Source organism: Loa loa (assembly GCF_000183805.2).
Source record: "Loa loa unplaced genomic scaffold supercont3.46, whole genome shotgun sequence".
Classification (NCBI taxonomy): Eukaryota; Metazoa; Nematoda; class Chromadorea; order Rhabditida; family Onchocercidae; genus Loa; species Loa loa.
Window position 1 is genome coordinate 159,201 of NW_018108226.1, and position 12,614 is coordinate 171,814.

General features: G+C 35.0%; 3 protein-coding genes across 3 annotated transcripts in view; 1 reads left to right on the forward strand and 2 right to left on the reverse strand.

Annotated features, from left to right (window-relative positions):
- LOAG_17163 (Hc38) overlaps positions 1 to 6,590 on the reverse strand; it is a gene marked incomplete at both ends in the record, with an annotated part of 8,387 nt that extends 1,797 nt beyond the window's left edge. Inside the window, 10 exons of the mRNA XM_020449823.1 lie at positions 873 to 1,077; positions 2,585 to 2,746; positions 3,228 to 3,346; positions 3,520 to 3,633; positions 3,967 to 4,259; positions 4,579 to 4,678; positions 4,957 to 5,087; positions 5,442 to 5,583; positions 6,096 to 6,162; positions 6,454 to 6,590. Of these exons, the coding sequence (XP_020306594.1) occupies positions 873 to 1,077; positions 2,585 to 2,746; positions 3,228 to 3,346; positions 3,520 to 3,633; positions 3,967 to 4,259; positions 4,579 to 4,678; positions 4,957 to 5,087; positions 5,442 to 5,583; positions 6,096 to 6,162; positions 6,454 to 6,590 (1,470 nt within the window). The remainder of the gene's footprint in view (positions 1 to 872; positions 1,078 to 2,584; positions 2,747 to 3,227; positions 3,347 to 3,519; positions 3,634 to 3,966; positions 4,260 to 4,578; positions 4,679 to 4,956; positions 5,088 to 5,441; positions 5,584 to 6,095; positions 6,163 to 6,453) is intronic.
- Positions 6,591 to 7,036: 446 nt separating this feature from the next.
- On the forward strand, positions 7,037 to 8,400 carry LOAG_08453 (50S ribosomal protein L13e). Its single transcript, XM_003143985.2, has 3 exons — positions 7,037 to 7,692; positions 7,918 to 8,004; positions 8,108 to 8,400. Exons 1-3 carry the CDS (start codon positions 7,264 to 7,266, stop codon positions 8,324 to 8,326), a joined length of 735 nt encoding a protein of 244 aa, XP_003144033.2. The 5' UTR covers positions 7,037 to 7,263; the 3' UTR covers positions 8,327 to 8,400.
- Positions 8,401 to 9,604: 1,204 nt separating this feature from the next.
- On the reverse strand, positions 9,605 to 11,587 carry LOAG_08454 (p25-alpha family protein; the record flags this gene model as incomplete). Its single annotated transcript, XM_003143986.2, has 4 exons — positions 9,605 to 9,865; positions 10,257 to 10,346; positions 10,883 to 10,967; positions 11,532 to 11,587. The coding sequence occupies 4 exons, from the start codon at positions 11,585 to 11,587 to the stop codon at positions 9,605 to 9,607; spliced, it is 492 nt and encodes a 163-aa protein (XP_003144034.2).
- Between the last annotated feature and the right edge of the window lie 1,027 nt (positions 11,588 to 12,614).

Consider the following 12,614-nt stretch of genomic DNA (forward strand, 5'->3'; position numbering starts at 1 on the left):
GATGTAGAAACATTATGGCAAGACAAGGTCCTTGCAGCGTGAGGACTAACACCATAGAAAAGCAATTTTCTGCTTATTTTTCTAGATGAAAAAAAGGAGTCAGATGATACGGGTGCTGATGCTATGATTTTCAACGACCCACAAGGCGTTACGTTATCAAAGTATGTTTCGTTTCTACACTATATCCTTAATAATATTTATATTATTTAAAGTCATTTATGGCATCGAAATTTTGCAAAGACTATACTATAAAAGTAGAGTTCAATATATAGTCCTCCACACTACAATCAAGTAAGCCAGTCCACTAGGAATCTAAAAGTCTTAAAACTAAGAGGATGTATCGGACATTTCCTAAAGTAAAATTGAAAGACTGTTGTTTATTGTTTCACCTTTTCAATAGACTTTATTATGCGATGAATCGTACTCTCACTGTGTGTGAATTTTTATTAAATGAAATAGAGAAAAATTAAAAAGACTTCGAATTAAACACGTCAAAATCAAAGTTTCGAGACCCTATGTTCGACCCCCTTCGTTTTTAAATATTTGATTTTTCACATTTTTCAGTGTCTACGTTACTTAATCAGAGAATCGGTTAACTCAATCTAACAGAACTTAGTATTGATGCTGCTGCACCTTTCGAAAGTATAGCAAACTGAGTGTACTAACTCAATATCCTGGCAGTACAAAAAGAATCTTTTCAAAATCAGTACCATTAATTACTTGCAGACAAACTGTTATTAATAAGGAAATAAGTTGCTGCAAACTCAAAGTTATTTTTTTTCCAGATTTGCTCTCGGTGTCTCTGTGATACTCTATCTATGTGCAATGTCATCATTAATATTTCTGTATGAATTAATTAAGCCAACATTCACCTGATCGTAATTGGGCCACACGGAATGCAGCAATCCTGAGAGGAATGAATCAGGCCGTGGTATATTCGCTATTCTTGTATACATCATTCGTCCATTATACGGTGGTGCGGGATCTGATAAGATCCATTCCGCATTTCTCGTCACTTCCCATAAGTATGCATGTCGTTCGATGTTCCGCGGTATTCCAACATAACATGTTTTCCTTCTGCAGTAAGTTTCAAAATTTCCAGTCACATTGAAAACTTCGTACCCTTACGTTTTTTATTCTTTTTGTCATTATTTCTATTGTAGGAATTACACATCATCGGTAGCTCCGAATTCACGAAATCCAGAATTCTGATCTCTTCCTCCCATTTATTACCAAAATCAGTTATTTCATGCATCATTTTTACTCAACTTACAAGTGTCTCCTCTGCTTTATCTTACCATTATCTTCACATTAAGTAGAAATTTTTAATACCGAAACTTGTTACTACAGTAACAGTACATTTTCTAATTTTTTCTAGATAACCCAAAGCTGAAGAACTAATTTAAAAAAAAGGATGATGTTAAAAAATAATTGAAATTTCCCCATAATATTTTCCTTCTGCATGTCATATAGAACCAAAAGTATCACCATTCTCCTCTACTGTAAATATTTATTCCAGCATCCTTTAACTTTTTATCCTATGCAAAATGACTCTTGTAAAAACGGTATTATCATAACAGTAAAAACTCTTTTTTTTTTATATGGAAAAGAATTCAATTTTGAAACTAACGCTTTAAATTAACCAATCTCGCTTGGTCAAAGTTTAAAAAAGGAATTATATTATGAAGTCATTTTTCAATTCGTTTTAAATGTCCAAAAAAAAAAATTGCTTTAATATGATGCTACCTGCTGGGTAGAACGCAGCACATTATGCAGTATTTGGCATACTTGTCGGATTACCGAAATTAAAGCTATGTTCAAATGAAATTTCCACAATATCCAACAGACAGGGTGATGAAATCTTGTAAGTAAAATTAAAGTAATGAAGAGGATATAAGCTAACAATGGACTGCATAAAACAAAGATGTCTCAGTACCTACACAATAGGCAATGCCAAAGGGTAGCCATACCTCCATGATAACCCCGATGGAGCTTACAAAATTCCTCCCTAGACTGAGCCGCAAACAATGACATCCTCGCATATCCGCCACCACTGGACAACAAACTACGATAGCAAACTACTTTCTATCCGTTAAATACATTTCCCGTAACATACCCAACTCAACGGCCCACCAATTAACCGACGGCCAAATTATTATCGAAGGCAACGACAAGGAATTTGTTAGTTGATCATACTGCTTGCTTTTTTATAACTCATCACTGCTTGCCAATTCATCGTGTAATATATACATATATATTTTACACCTTTCTTGTTGCTAAGTAGTAATATTGTACAAGAACAATATTACATCCCGAATAAATCTATATCGCTGAATAACGAGTTCAACGGATTAGATTCCCCGACAATACTAACTATCGAATGCAATAAAAGGAATGGTTTGACAACTACCTCACTCAAAAGTGAACTGACAAAGCAGTCCAGAAGATTCATTCTACTGTTTCGAAGAAAAATAAAACGCAAAGGATCATATTTCCGTATCTCAAACTGATCTTTTTTTTAATTAAACGGGCTTTAATTTCAAGAGATAAAATCAGAAGTCCTAAAATATGAAGAAGAACTTACAGTTTCTCCCAATCTGCAAGCTCTTCTTTAAAGTTATCGAATGATGACACGGTGGCTAATGTGACTCCTTCCAACCATGAAAGAATCGATGAATCCTCTAACCAAATCGACGATGCAAGCTTTACATATATTGATGTGAGCAGTTTTATTCCCTCACTTTCTCTGAAAGAAAATTTTTGTTAATCTAAGCTAAAATAATTTCTAACAAATGCTTATGATACCCACAAAAAGGATACCCTTTCGTCTATTTATTTAAAAGAGCCAATATAATACAGAAGGAGCTTACTCAGAAAGTATCATACAATACAGGAGTTGTTCTCAGTATGTATTTTAAACTTATAAAGACTATAAAACAAAAATATAAAACAAAAAGGATACCCTTTCGTCTATTGATTTAAAAGAGCCAATACAATACAGAAGGAGCTTACTTAGAAAGTATCATACAATACAGGAGTTGTTCTCAGTATGTATTTTAAACTTATAAAGACTTATTGTTACGGAGATTTATTACCACTCCTGATGACTCTGATGGTCAAACATGGAAAACAGAAATTAAAATTAAAAAAGGTTGACTATTTGTCAATTAGTTCAGTTCAAACGAAGATTTTAGGTGGAAAATTACTGCCTAAAAAGTGGGATTAACCTCTCATGAGCTAGTGCACTCATATGTTCATTATTTTCTACTGTTGGATCAGGCTGTACATTCATTGCATCCAAAAGTTTCAGTAGCACTGTTGGGAAATGTCGAATAGCCGAGGCAATCTAAAATTCATAAATATAAACAAAGAGATCTTATCCTATGGAAGTCTAGCTCTGCTTCAATGGCTTTGAAAGAAGATATTAAAATACAACTGCCGAACTATTTCCTCAAATATTAATGGAGCGGTTTTGAACTCCGAATTCAAATCAGTAACGCTGAAACAGCACAATCATACCATAAAGTCAGCAAGTTCCTTATCTTCAGATTTTCCACTTTCGCAAAATAGAGAAAAATAGGCAAGGGCGACAGAATATGCGAAGTTTGGAAGTCTATCCAAGTTTTTTGAAGCCTGAAAATTATTTATTGCCACTTCTACCTTCAATAAATTTCAAAAATTCCGCATCATCTCTATAACAATACTACCAACAGTTTAAGAACCTTCTTTTTTTTTCCCAACATTTGATGACTAACAAAATTAACTTTTTCAGACCACCTAATCGAACGTCAAGTGATTACATGAGATTTCATTTTTTTTTAAGGCAATTTCTTGCTCTAATTTCATACAGGTAAGATAATGCCATGCAGTCACAGCGTACTGAATTGTGGAAATGGGCCTAATGCCATGAGCTACAGCATTCTTCAAATGCAAGTCACATTACGGAAATATCATGAAGTTCATTACTTGTAATGTATTGTACAGAAGAATTAGATAATTATACTCTCGTGCTTTCAAAGCAATCGTATCGATAGTAAGCACTATAGCAAGTGGGTCTGAGACAGGATCCAGACGATATATAAGTCTGGCAACATGGAGGGCTGTTTTGAAACAATGACGATCTACAAGGTTTCGCAAATGTCGATGAAGCAACAAGTAAAATGCTCGATTTTCGAAATGGACATAGTCGATGCGATGATCGAAGTTGCTCAGTTGAAATCGGGGAGCAAATACACTTTCACAGCAAAACAGTCCACGTTCTACAAGGTATATATATATACAAGCATAAATCTTGAAGCATTAAGAGAAACTTCTGTTTATAATTTTTGGACAGTTTCTTAAATAATATTGAGTCTAATGGTAAGTTTTAAATATAGATAAGACACCAAAAGCTAATAGAGGAATCAACGCTGAGAGTTATAGTTTATCGTACATTAATTATAGGATATAGTCGCATTAAAGACCAGACGGTTCCAATAAGGATTCCAAAAAGGATGAGTTTGAAATTAAAAAATTACAATAACAGGAACCAGTCGCCATCAATAATAAACTAGCAAGTAATAATTTTTAAAAATTTACCAATTAAATCACGAGCGAACTGATAATCTTCTTGCTGTCTCAACAATTCGGCCATAATAAGCAGGCTATCTAAGTGGTACGGACATTGTGTCAAAATATTCTAAATCCATATCCGTTAAAATCACTGTGTCTAGCAAACAACTAGACATAAAGATAAGAAAACGGTTCGATTATTAAATTGAGATCCTGTCGAATTCCCAAGAATGTATACCGTACTTTGGCTACTGAGTTCATATAAAAAAGTTCACTATTCAATAATGATGCAGTTTTAACATCCAATACTGATGCTGTTGGTAATGACAAAAACTTTAAACAGTATCACTTTTATTCGATGTATTCTTGAAAGTCGTTGTAGATAGTGTTAAGTCAAAAGCAGACCGATATGAAATTATGATTGAGTGATTCTGATGCTATCCAAAAACTTTGCTGCAATTCACGATAATAAGCGTGATGCGAAAATCTGAACCAAAATATATTACCTTCGGTGCGATCTAGTACCATTGATAAACCTTAACAATAGATGAATAATACAATCCTGTGTTGAAGAAGAGGAAAGAGAATAGAGGAATTAGAACCTTTGCTTAAATGTGTCAAGCTCTAATACCAAGTTTTATATTAGTCATCAAATTTTATATAGCCAAAGCTACCTCATGTATAAAAATGAGTCATCACCCATGATGAAAAGTCATTAGTAAGAATTAGTATAAAGGTTGGGGAATTCCTATAGATATGTCTAATTCTTGAACATCAAAAGTATTTTTGAATCTTCCCAATCCGAATGGACTGTTAATGCAATTATGATAAATCTGGAGGAAAATCTTAAAAAGAAAGTCATATCCCTTTATTAAATTAAAAAGCCTTACCAACATTTTTAACTTCTGGCCAAGTTGGTTTCTTTTTCACTATTTTGCCAAAAACCACTCGCCCACGTTGAATGGTATCTGTGCTTCTTCGACCCAGAATTGAGCGTAACTCATTCTCCACATTCAGCATTCTACTGTCAACCTAGAATAATTATTGCATCCACTCACTGCATCAATTCAGGACTTCTTTTATATGTGAATAAGGTCTTGAATTCCATGTTAAATTTCTGGATTACATTCACTTCCTGATTAGTTGTTCCTTATTGCTTATATGAAGTATCAGTTTCTTTGACTACGAATCCTCCAATGAATACTTAGCTATAAATACACGCATTAGAAAACTTTTTCATGCTGAGGGAAACAATTCCACTATGCCAACCCTGCTGAGCATATCAGTTAAGTTTTTCATGAAAAACAGTTTGGGACAGCATTATTCCATGGAAATAGTACAGTCAGCTGGTCAAGGATGCATAAATACAGACCTTAAATAAATCTCTCTCAAAGACCATATTACAAAGTTTGGGAAGTTGAGTTTCTAGCGGAGAGACATCCAACATATCTAAATCATTATCTGTATCTGTACAGTGCACTTTCTTTCTTCCCTTCCTTTTTTCTTTATCATTTTTTTTCCTTCTTTTCCGACTTCTTCTCTACCGGTGCTTCTTCAACTGGTCCAGAACTTTCGTCTCCTCCTTCCCCAGATTCTTCAAGGAATTCATACCTGCAAAAGATAAAAATGACAAGGAGTAACTGAAAAGATTTAGGTATGAAAGATTTAAATATAAAAAACCGGATATATATCTTCTGATTTCGCTCAAGAAACACGGACGAGTATAAAAAGACACGAAACATAGCTATATGAAGTTTTCACTTCATGCCGATCGAACCTTCTTCTTTCTGCAGACAGGAATTAAAAATATTGTTATTACTGAATAGGTTTATCTGGTATCGCCCTTTAATTCAATGCACTCACCTTCTTGACCTTCTTAGATATGTGAAATAAGGAACTAACCTATTACATACAAATGGTTCCAATCTTCTTTCTTCACTCGCCGATTCGGAGCTTTCCTCCTTTTCTCGGACCGATGACCTCTCCTCTCCGAATGCCTTTTTTTCTTGTAAACATCTCCGCAAGTGTTTCGTTGACATAATGATCGTCTACAACTGCAGCAAAGTTTTTCTTGAATATCTGAATAATGTCTAGTTCCTTTCCCTTGAAGTTTTATTTTTCGGTTATCCCCACTTTTGGAAACATTAAAAAGAAATCTGAAAGGCATATGTAAATTCTTATCAATCTTTGTCCTCTCTTCATCGAAGTAAGTCTCTCCTGCGTCCGGTCTTAGTCTGAACTCTCCCCTCCACAATAGCTCCCTCATCCCCCAATCTTCATTCCCGGCATAACAACACTTCCGTAAGTCCCGTTTTCATACCAAATTTAACATCAATCAGTGAGGACCCGAACCCACTGAACAGTCCGTTGTGCGAAGTTTATAATTTGGGAGCATGATTATTGCAGCACTATTACAGCTATGTTTTGGGGTTGTCGCATGGAGGGGTGGAAGTTCTTTTTTATTCAGTGGGGATCTAGATGACACGGATCATTGACAACTCGACATTGATTCCCAGTTTTTATTTGAGTACCTTTTGGCCTAGTTAACGTGGCAGTAAAGTTAGAGACAAATTTCATTTCGAGATGATTCTCCCACTATGCGTCGAAGATTCTGATTTTTTGGCCATTTCGAATTTCCTACTTATTGTTCGCATAAAAATACAAGCTAGCTATGTGCCATTGAAATACTAGGGAGCCAGGGCTGCCATTGAAATGCTTTTCTTGTGCTTTCAAAACTTTGGAAGCAAGTTTTACATAAGTTCGGTTTACGACTTTTTCATGGTTAAATCTTCTTTTGTAGGTAGCAAAATGGCTCCTAAAGGGAATAATATGATACCGAATGCGCATTTTCATAAGGACTGGCAGAGTCGTGTGCGCACATGGTTTAATCAGCCAGCGCGAAAGGAACGTAGACGGCGTAATCGGTACAAGAAAGGTCGACTGATTGCACCTCGTCCCGTTGCGGGTTTGTTAAGACCGGCAGTACGTTGTCCTAGTGTTCGTTATAACAAAAAGGTGAGACTGGGACGAGGATTCACCTTGGAAGAGCTGAAGGCGGCTGGCATCGGAAAACGAGAGGCTCGTACTATTGGTATTGCGGTAGATTACAGGCGTACAAACCGGTCTTTGGAATCCTTACAGGTATCCTTCTGCCGATTATTATTTACGCATAGTTTTCTTAGGGACGATAAATAATGTTAACTTAGATCGTTTTAAACATTTTCTTTAACATTATGTGGCGCAGTTGTGAGGAGTTTGAAATTCATCTGGGTATAGCATTCAAATAACTAATCATCTTTTATAGAGTTGTGGTACATAGATAATTTATTCGGTTGGCCTAGTTCCGTAGCATTCCGTTATTTTCAGCAAAATGTTAAACGTTTAAAGGAATACAAATCGAAACTAATATTGTTCCCGAAGAAATTAAACGCGCCCAAAAAAGGAGATAGTAATGTGAGTACTGCATACACTTATTTTTCCTTTCTTCTTGGATCTCTTATGGAACTTCTTGAATTTTTATTAGGTTTCGAGCTCACAGAAGGAGGTTGATTTTCAGGCTGATGAACTTAAGCTAGCTACACAATTGCGTGGAGTCATCCTTCCTGTCAAGCAGGTTGTTCGTCGAGAGAAGGCCCGTGCAGTGACTGAGGAGGAGAAGAAATTCGAAGTATATTGTCATTTACGACGACTCCGTGCCGACAAACGTTTGAAAGGTGCTCGAGATAAAAAAGCTCGCGAGGTTGCCGAGGAAGGTATTGGTGGTGGCAGACGATAACTTGTTTTCTTTTTGAGGACAGTAATTTGGTTATATTTTGCACTGTTTTTTGATAAATATTATTACTCTCCCTATTGTGTATTTAGAACATTTGCACTCATTGAAAGAACTTTGGAGATTTAAAGTAGTACTTTTGAAATGCTATCTTCGTTAGAATTGTATGTACCACGAAGATGTGTACTACTTGACATGAACATCACATCATTTATTTTGCGGTTTTACCGAAGGTAAGTGGAGTGCATAGCTAATGTATGCAGAGGTTCGTGAATACTCCATACTGTCGGCTGTTGATTATTTAACTCGTGCATTTCCATGCATGGAGTCCATTAACCATTTCATATGTTAAAAGTAGGAATGCCTATCATAAAATAAACGGAACTAAGTTTCACGTGAACAATTTTTAGGCAAAGGGTTACAAATGATACACGAAATACTAATGGAAACGTGAATCATTGACTGGGAGTGGTTCTTTGTTTTGATTCGGAAGAAAGTTTGGGATTTCTTGTAAAACTAGGTGGATATATAATACACAATATATGAGTAATAATGAGAGAAATATGTAGCAAACGAAGAACTGCAATATTCTGGCACCAGTTTTGCTTTTGAACAAGAGCAAACAAATGAGAAAGAGGAAGGATACGACCAGAAAATTCAGAAATTTACTAAAAATCTGGAAATGGTTTTTGTGAGGATTATTGTTTGCTCATGTTAAATGTTGCAATATCTGATCAAATAACATCAAAATCAACGAGGGTATATTTTCTGGTTAGAACTAACTTTTGCAATAAGTTTTGCCTATTTAACGGCCTGCGTTTTTCAGAAAAATGAGTACTCTTCCTTAGCGTTTTACATTTACCAAACTGCATTCAGACTACAGAAGTCTTCGTTTGTTATTTAGACGATAGATTTAACGAATTGTACAAAAGTGCTTTTCCTGAACATGAGAATCTTATGATAAGATCAAATTATAAACATTGTTTGTCAAATTGCTAAATGAATACGTTTTGGTATTTCAAACATTAGTACAGACTTCTCAGTGGAGTGTAATGACAGGCAAATATGATAACAAGCTCCATTGGGCATTCTTCTTTGTGCTGCGCGTTTGACCGCAAAAGAAAAAAATCATAAACTGCCTCAATGTCTAGGTTCTTATATCCTGAATTCAATTCAATTCTTGTATGCACTTTCGAAGTTAGTACCTACCGGGAGATGCTATCATCTAATCAGCTAGCTGCTGATAAAAGGCCCAAGAAACGTTTCCTCATGAAAAGCTTCGGGTCACTGAATGTTTTTGTGGAGTTTATCATAGGTGTCTTTATTTTTATAGGCTGCTACATAACCGGTTTGCTCGACGATATCCTCCCTGCCAAGTTTTCCACGTCCTTTGCCCTCAGCATCGAAACGTTCCTTATGTGAACCGGTATATTTGGTATGATCCGTTAAACGATTGTACACACCATCGGCAGACGCTTTAGCAACACCTTTAAGTGATGGAGCTTCTAGTTTTGACAGTTTTTCAGTGATGATATCCAATTCTTCCTGAAATGAAAAGATTTTAAAAGAGATGAGTTCCTGAAGATGGAATGGAGTGTATGTGCTAAGTTTAAAAAGACGTGTCATCAAATATTTTGAAACGTCGGAAATTTGACTAGGATTCACTTTATTCGTTTAGCACTTTGGTGATATAAGCAACTGATCGATTGCTTGCTGAGGGTAACTAAGGAAACAAAAAATTTGGGAAAATAAACCGAAATAAGTAATGATTGGTTTTGAAATGGCAATGTTTGACAAAAAATTCAAAAAATTGAATCTCATTTCTTCATTCAATTCATCTAAGGAATTCAAATTTGCAATTAAATTTGTCCATTGGAAATTAGTGATATAGTAAAAAGAAGCAATTATGGACTATCCAAATTTTAAAATAATTTACTTGTGGATCCTTTTTGGTTGTCCGTGCTCGGTCTTCCGCAACTGCTACTAATACATCTTTTGTCTCGTTGAAATTTGCTTTTTTTTGGATCTGAAATTCAAGAAACAGGTTAGAGGAAGCGACCCATTTTTAAAATACAAATATCCGTTCCTGTTACAGTAATGGTGCCATCTGATTGCTTTTACGTAAAGTTGGCACAAAACACGAACCGAACTTCGGTGTTTCTGGTAATTTCAACCAGCAGCTGATTTCTACTGTCCATTAATTATGAATATATTGGTGTTCAGTGAGCGCTAGAAAACTCAAAGCTGATATTTTTTCCAAAATAAATTTGTTACACATATGGATGTATTACTCTTTATTTTCCTTTGGTGACGCGAAGAAGGTATATTTATTACCTATCGAAGACATTTTTTCCTCATGATATCGCAGATCTCACTCTTCTGTGCGATGAGTTAACTTGAAAAGATAATGAAAAAAACTCGAAACTGAAGAAAACATCGTCGTCAAATGTTATGTAGTGGGCCGTTTGTACAAATTTAAGAATCAACGAAAAAGCTTTACCCAGTAATTTTGGAGAAAGCGATTCCCGTCATTGTTGTAGTAATATTTTTGTTATCAATCACTCCCCCGTCTTTCAGCCACTTATCGAAATTCTTCCCTGTCATTTCCACCGCTGACGCATTGCCAAATTTCACGAAACCTTCCCATCTGTAATTTAATTGCTAATTAAATCAACAACACCGATGATGAAATTAACCGTTCGTAAGTAAAATTGACAGCAATTTTGCCTGAAGTATTGGGTAAAAGTAAGAAGACATGTTGAAAGAATAAGTAACAATTTCTTCTTTTGTCAACTGCTATTATCAAATACATATTAAACATGGATAAGGTACATCGAGAAAATTTTCACTAAATAAACGAATGATTTTTTACTTTTCTAAATGGAATATTAAATTTTTGATAAAAGGAAGTATGCTCCAAAACTGAATAGTTTGACTGTCAGCAGCCAAAAATCAGGGAAAAGCTAAAGGAAAGAGTTCAAAAGTTCAAAAAACTAATTGTAACGATTCTCACTTTGACGAATGTAATCGATGGTGATTAAAATTAAAATTTTATAACAAGAACGGCGCCAATTTTCAAACTTTTTGTCAGATTCGCCTCCAATTACCCTTAAAAATTAATTAATGGACTCATGCATCAATCTTGTTACTACATGCACAAAATATTTGTGAGTAGAATTAATTTTTATAATAAGCAGAAAAAAACACTTACCGGTGCTTTATTTCTTTTCCGTCCCACTTAAATTTGTATTCCTGTTTTTCGGCCATGCTTTTTTTTTGCGACGGAAAGTCTAGGGAACTGAAATATCTCAAAAAGTTTAAATTACTGCAGAACGAAACAGACGTAACGATGCAAGGCGAAATGAAACTGATAATGCAGAGAGTGACGCAACTATTCAGGTGTATTTTTGAAAAGTTCATCAGCAAAATTAAGCAGAACAGAGGCTTGGAAATAAGTGAAATTTCATTTGATAAGAAGAATTGTCCGACTCTTCACGCTTTTTTTTTCTTCTGCTAGTCAGAACTTTAAACAGACCAATAAAGAATCTGTTCAGTTTCAAATTTCAACTTTTTTAATTTTCAGAACATCGTGATGCTTTCTAAAAATCATTCCATCATTTCTACATTTAAGAAGAACTGGTAGAATTATTCTCGAATAAGTTTTTACTTCCTTTACATTATAAACACCTTTTGTGCAAACCACGAAAGCTATAAGTTTTGCTATAATAGCAATCGTTGTTAATGATTTCCGTTTTTTCCAATAAATAGCTCATATTTCATTTTGTTTCGTATATCCATACTATTCAAGAGATTAAAACCTTAAAATATGAGTGCGTGGAAGGCCGAATATCACACCTGAATAGGGAAAGATGAGAAATGTTCGCCTAGGTCAAATGCCACATATAGGTAAGTTTCGTTGAAAACAAAAAGACGTTTGCCTTCCTCCCAATGCTCATTAGCAAGTTATCTTTTTCGATCCTTGCAATGCCTATAAATAAATTAGCGAAGCCGAAACTTCTTCACGTGAAAACTAATGAACTTCTACTTCGAGAAGGAGAAAGTACTTTTTTTTTTACATTTAAGCAAAAATGAAATCGCACTTTTATGAATTAATGAGCGTACTTTAGATGAGTGGAATAGACTGTTTCAACTTCGTCCTCACTTCTTCGTACAGAAATTTCATTGCTTAATTGAAAGATACTATCTCTCTTGGGAGCTAAAGTGCGAAAGGAAAGAATCTTATCCCCTGGATCGAATGAAAATTAATGATTGCCATACTAAAGGTTAATGTTGG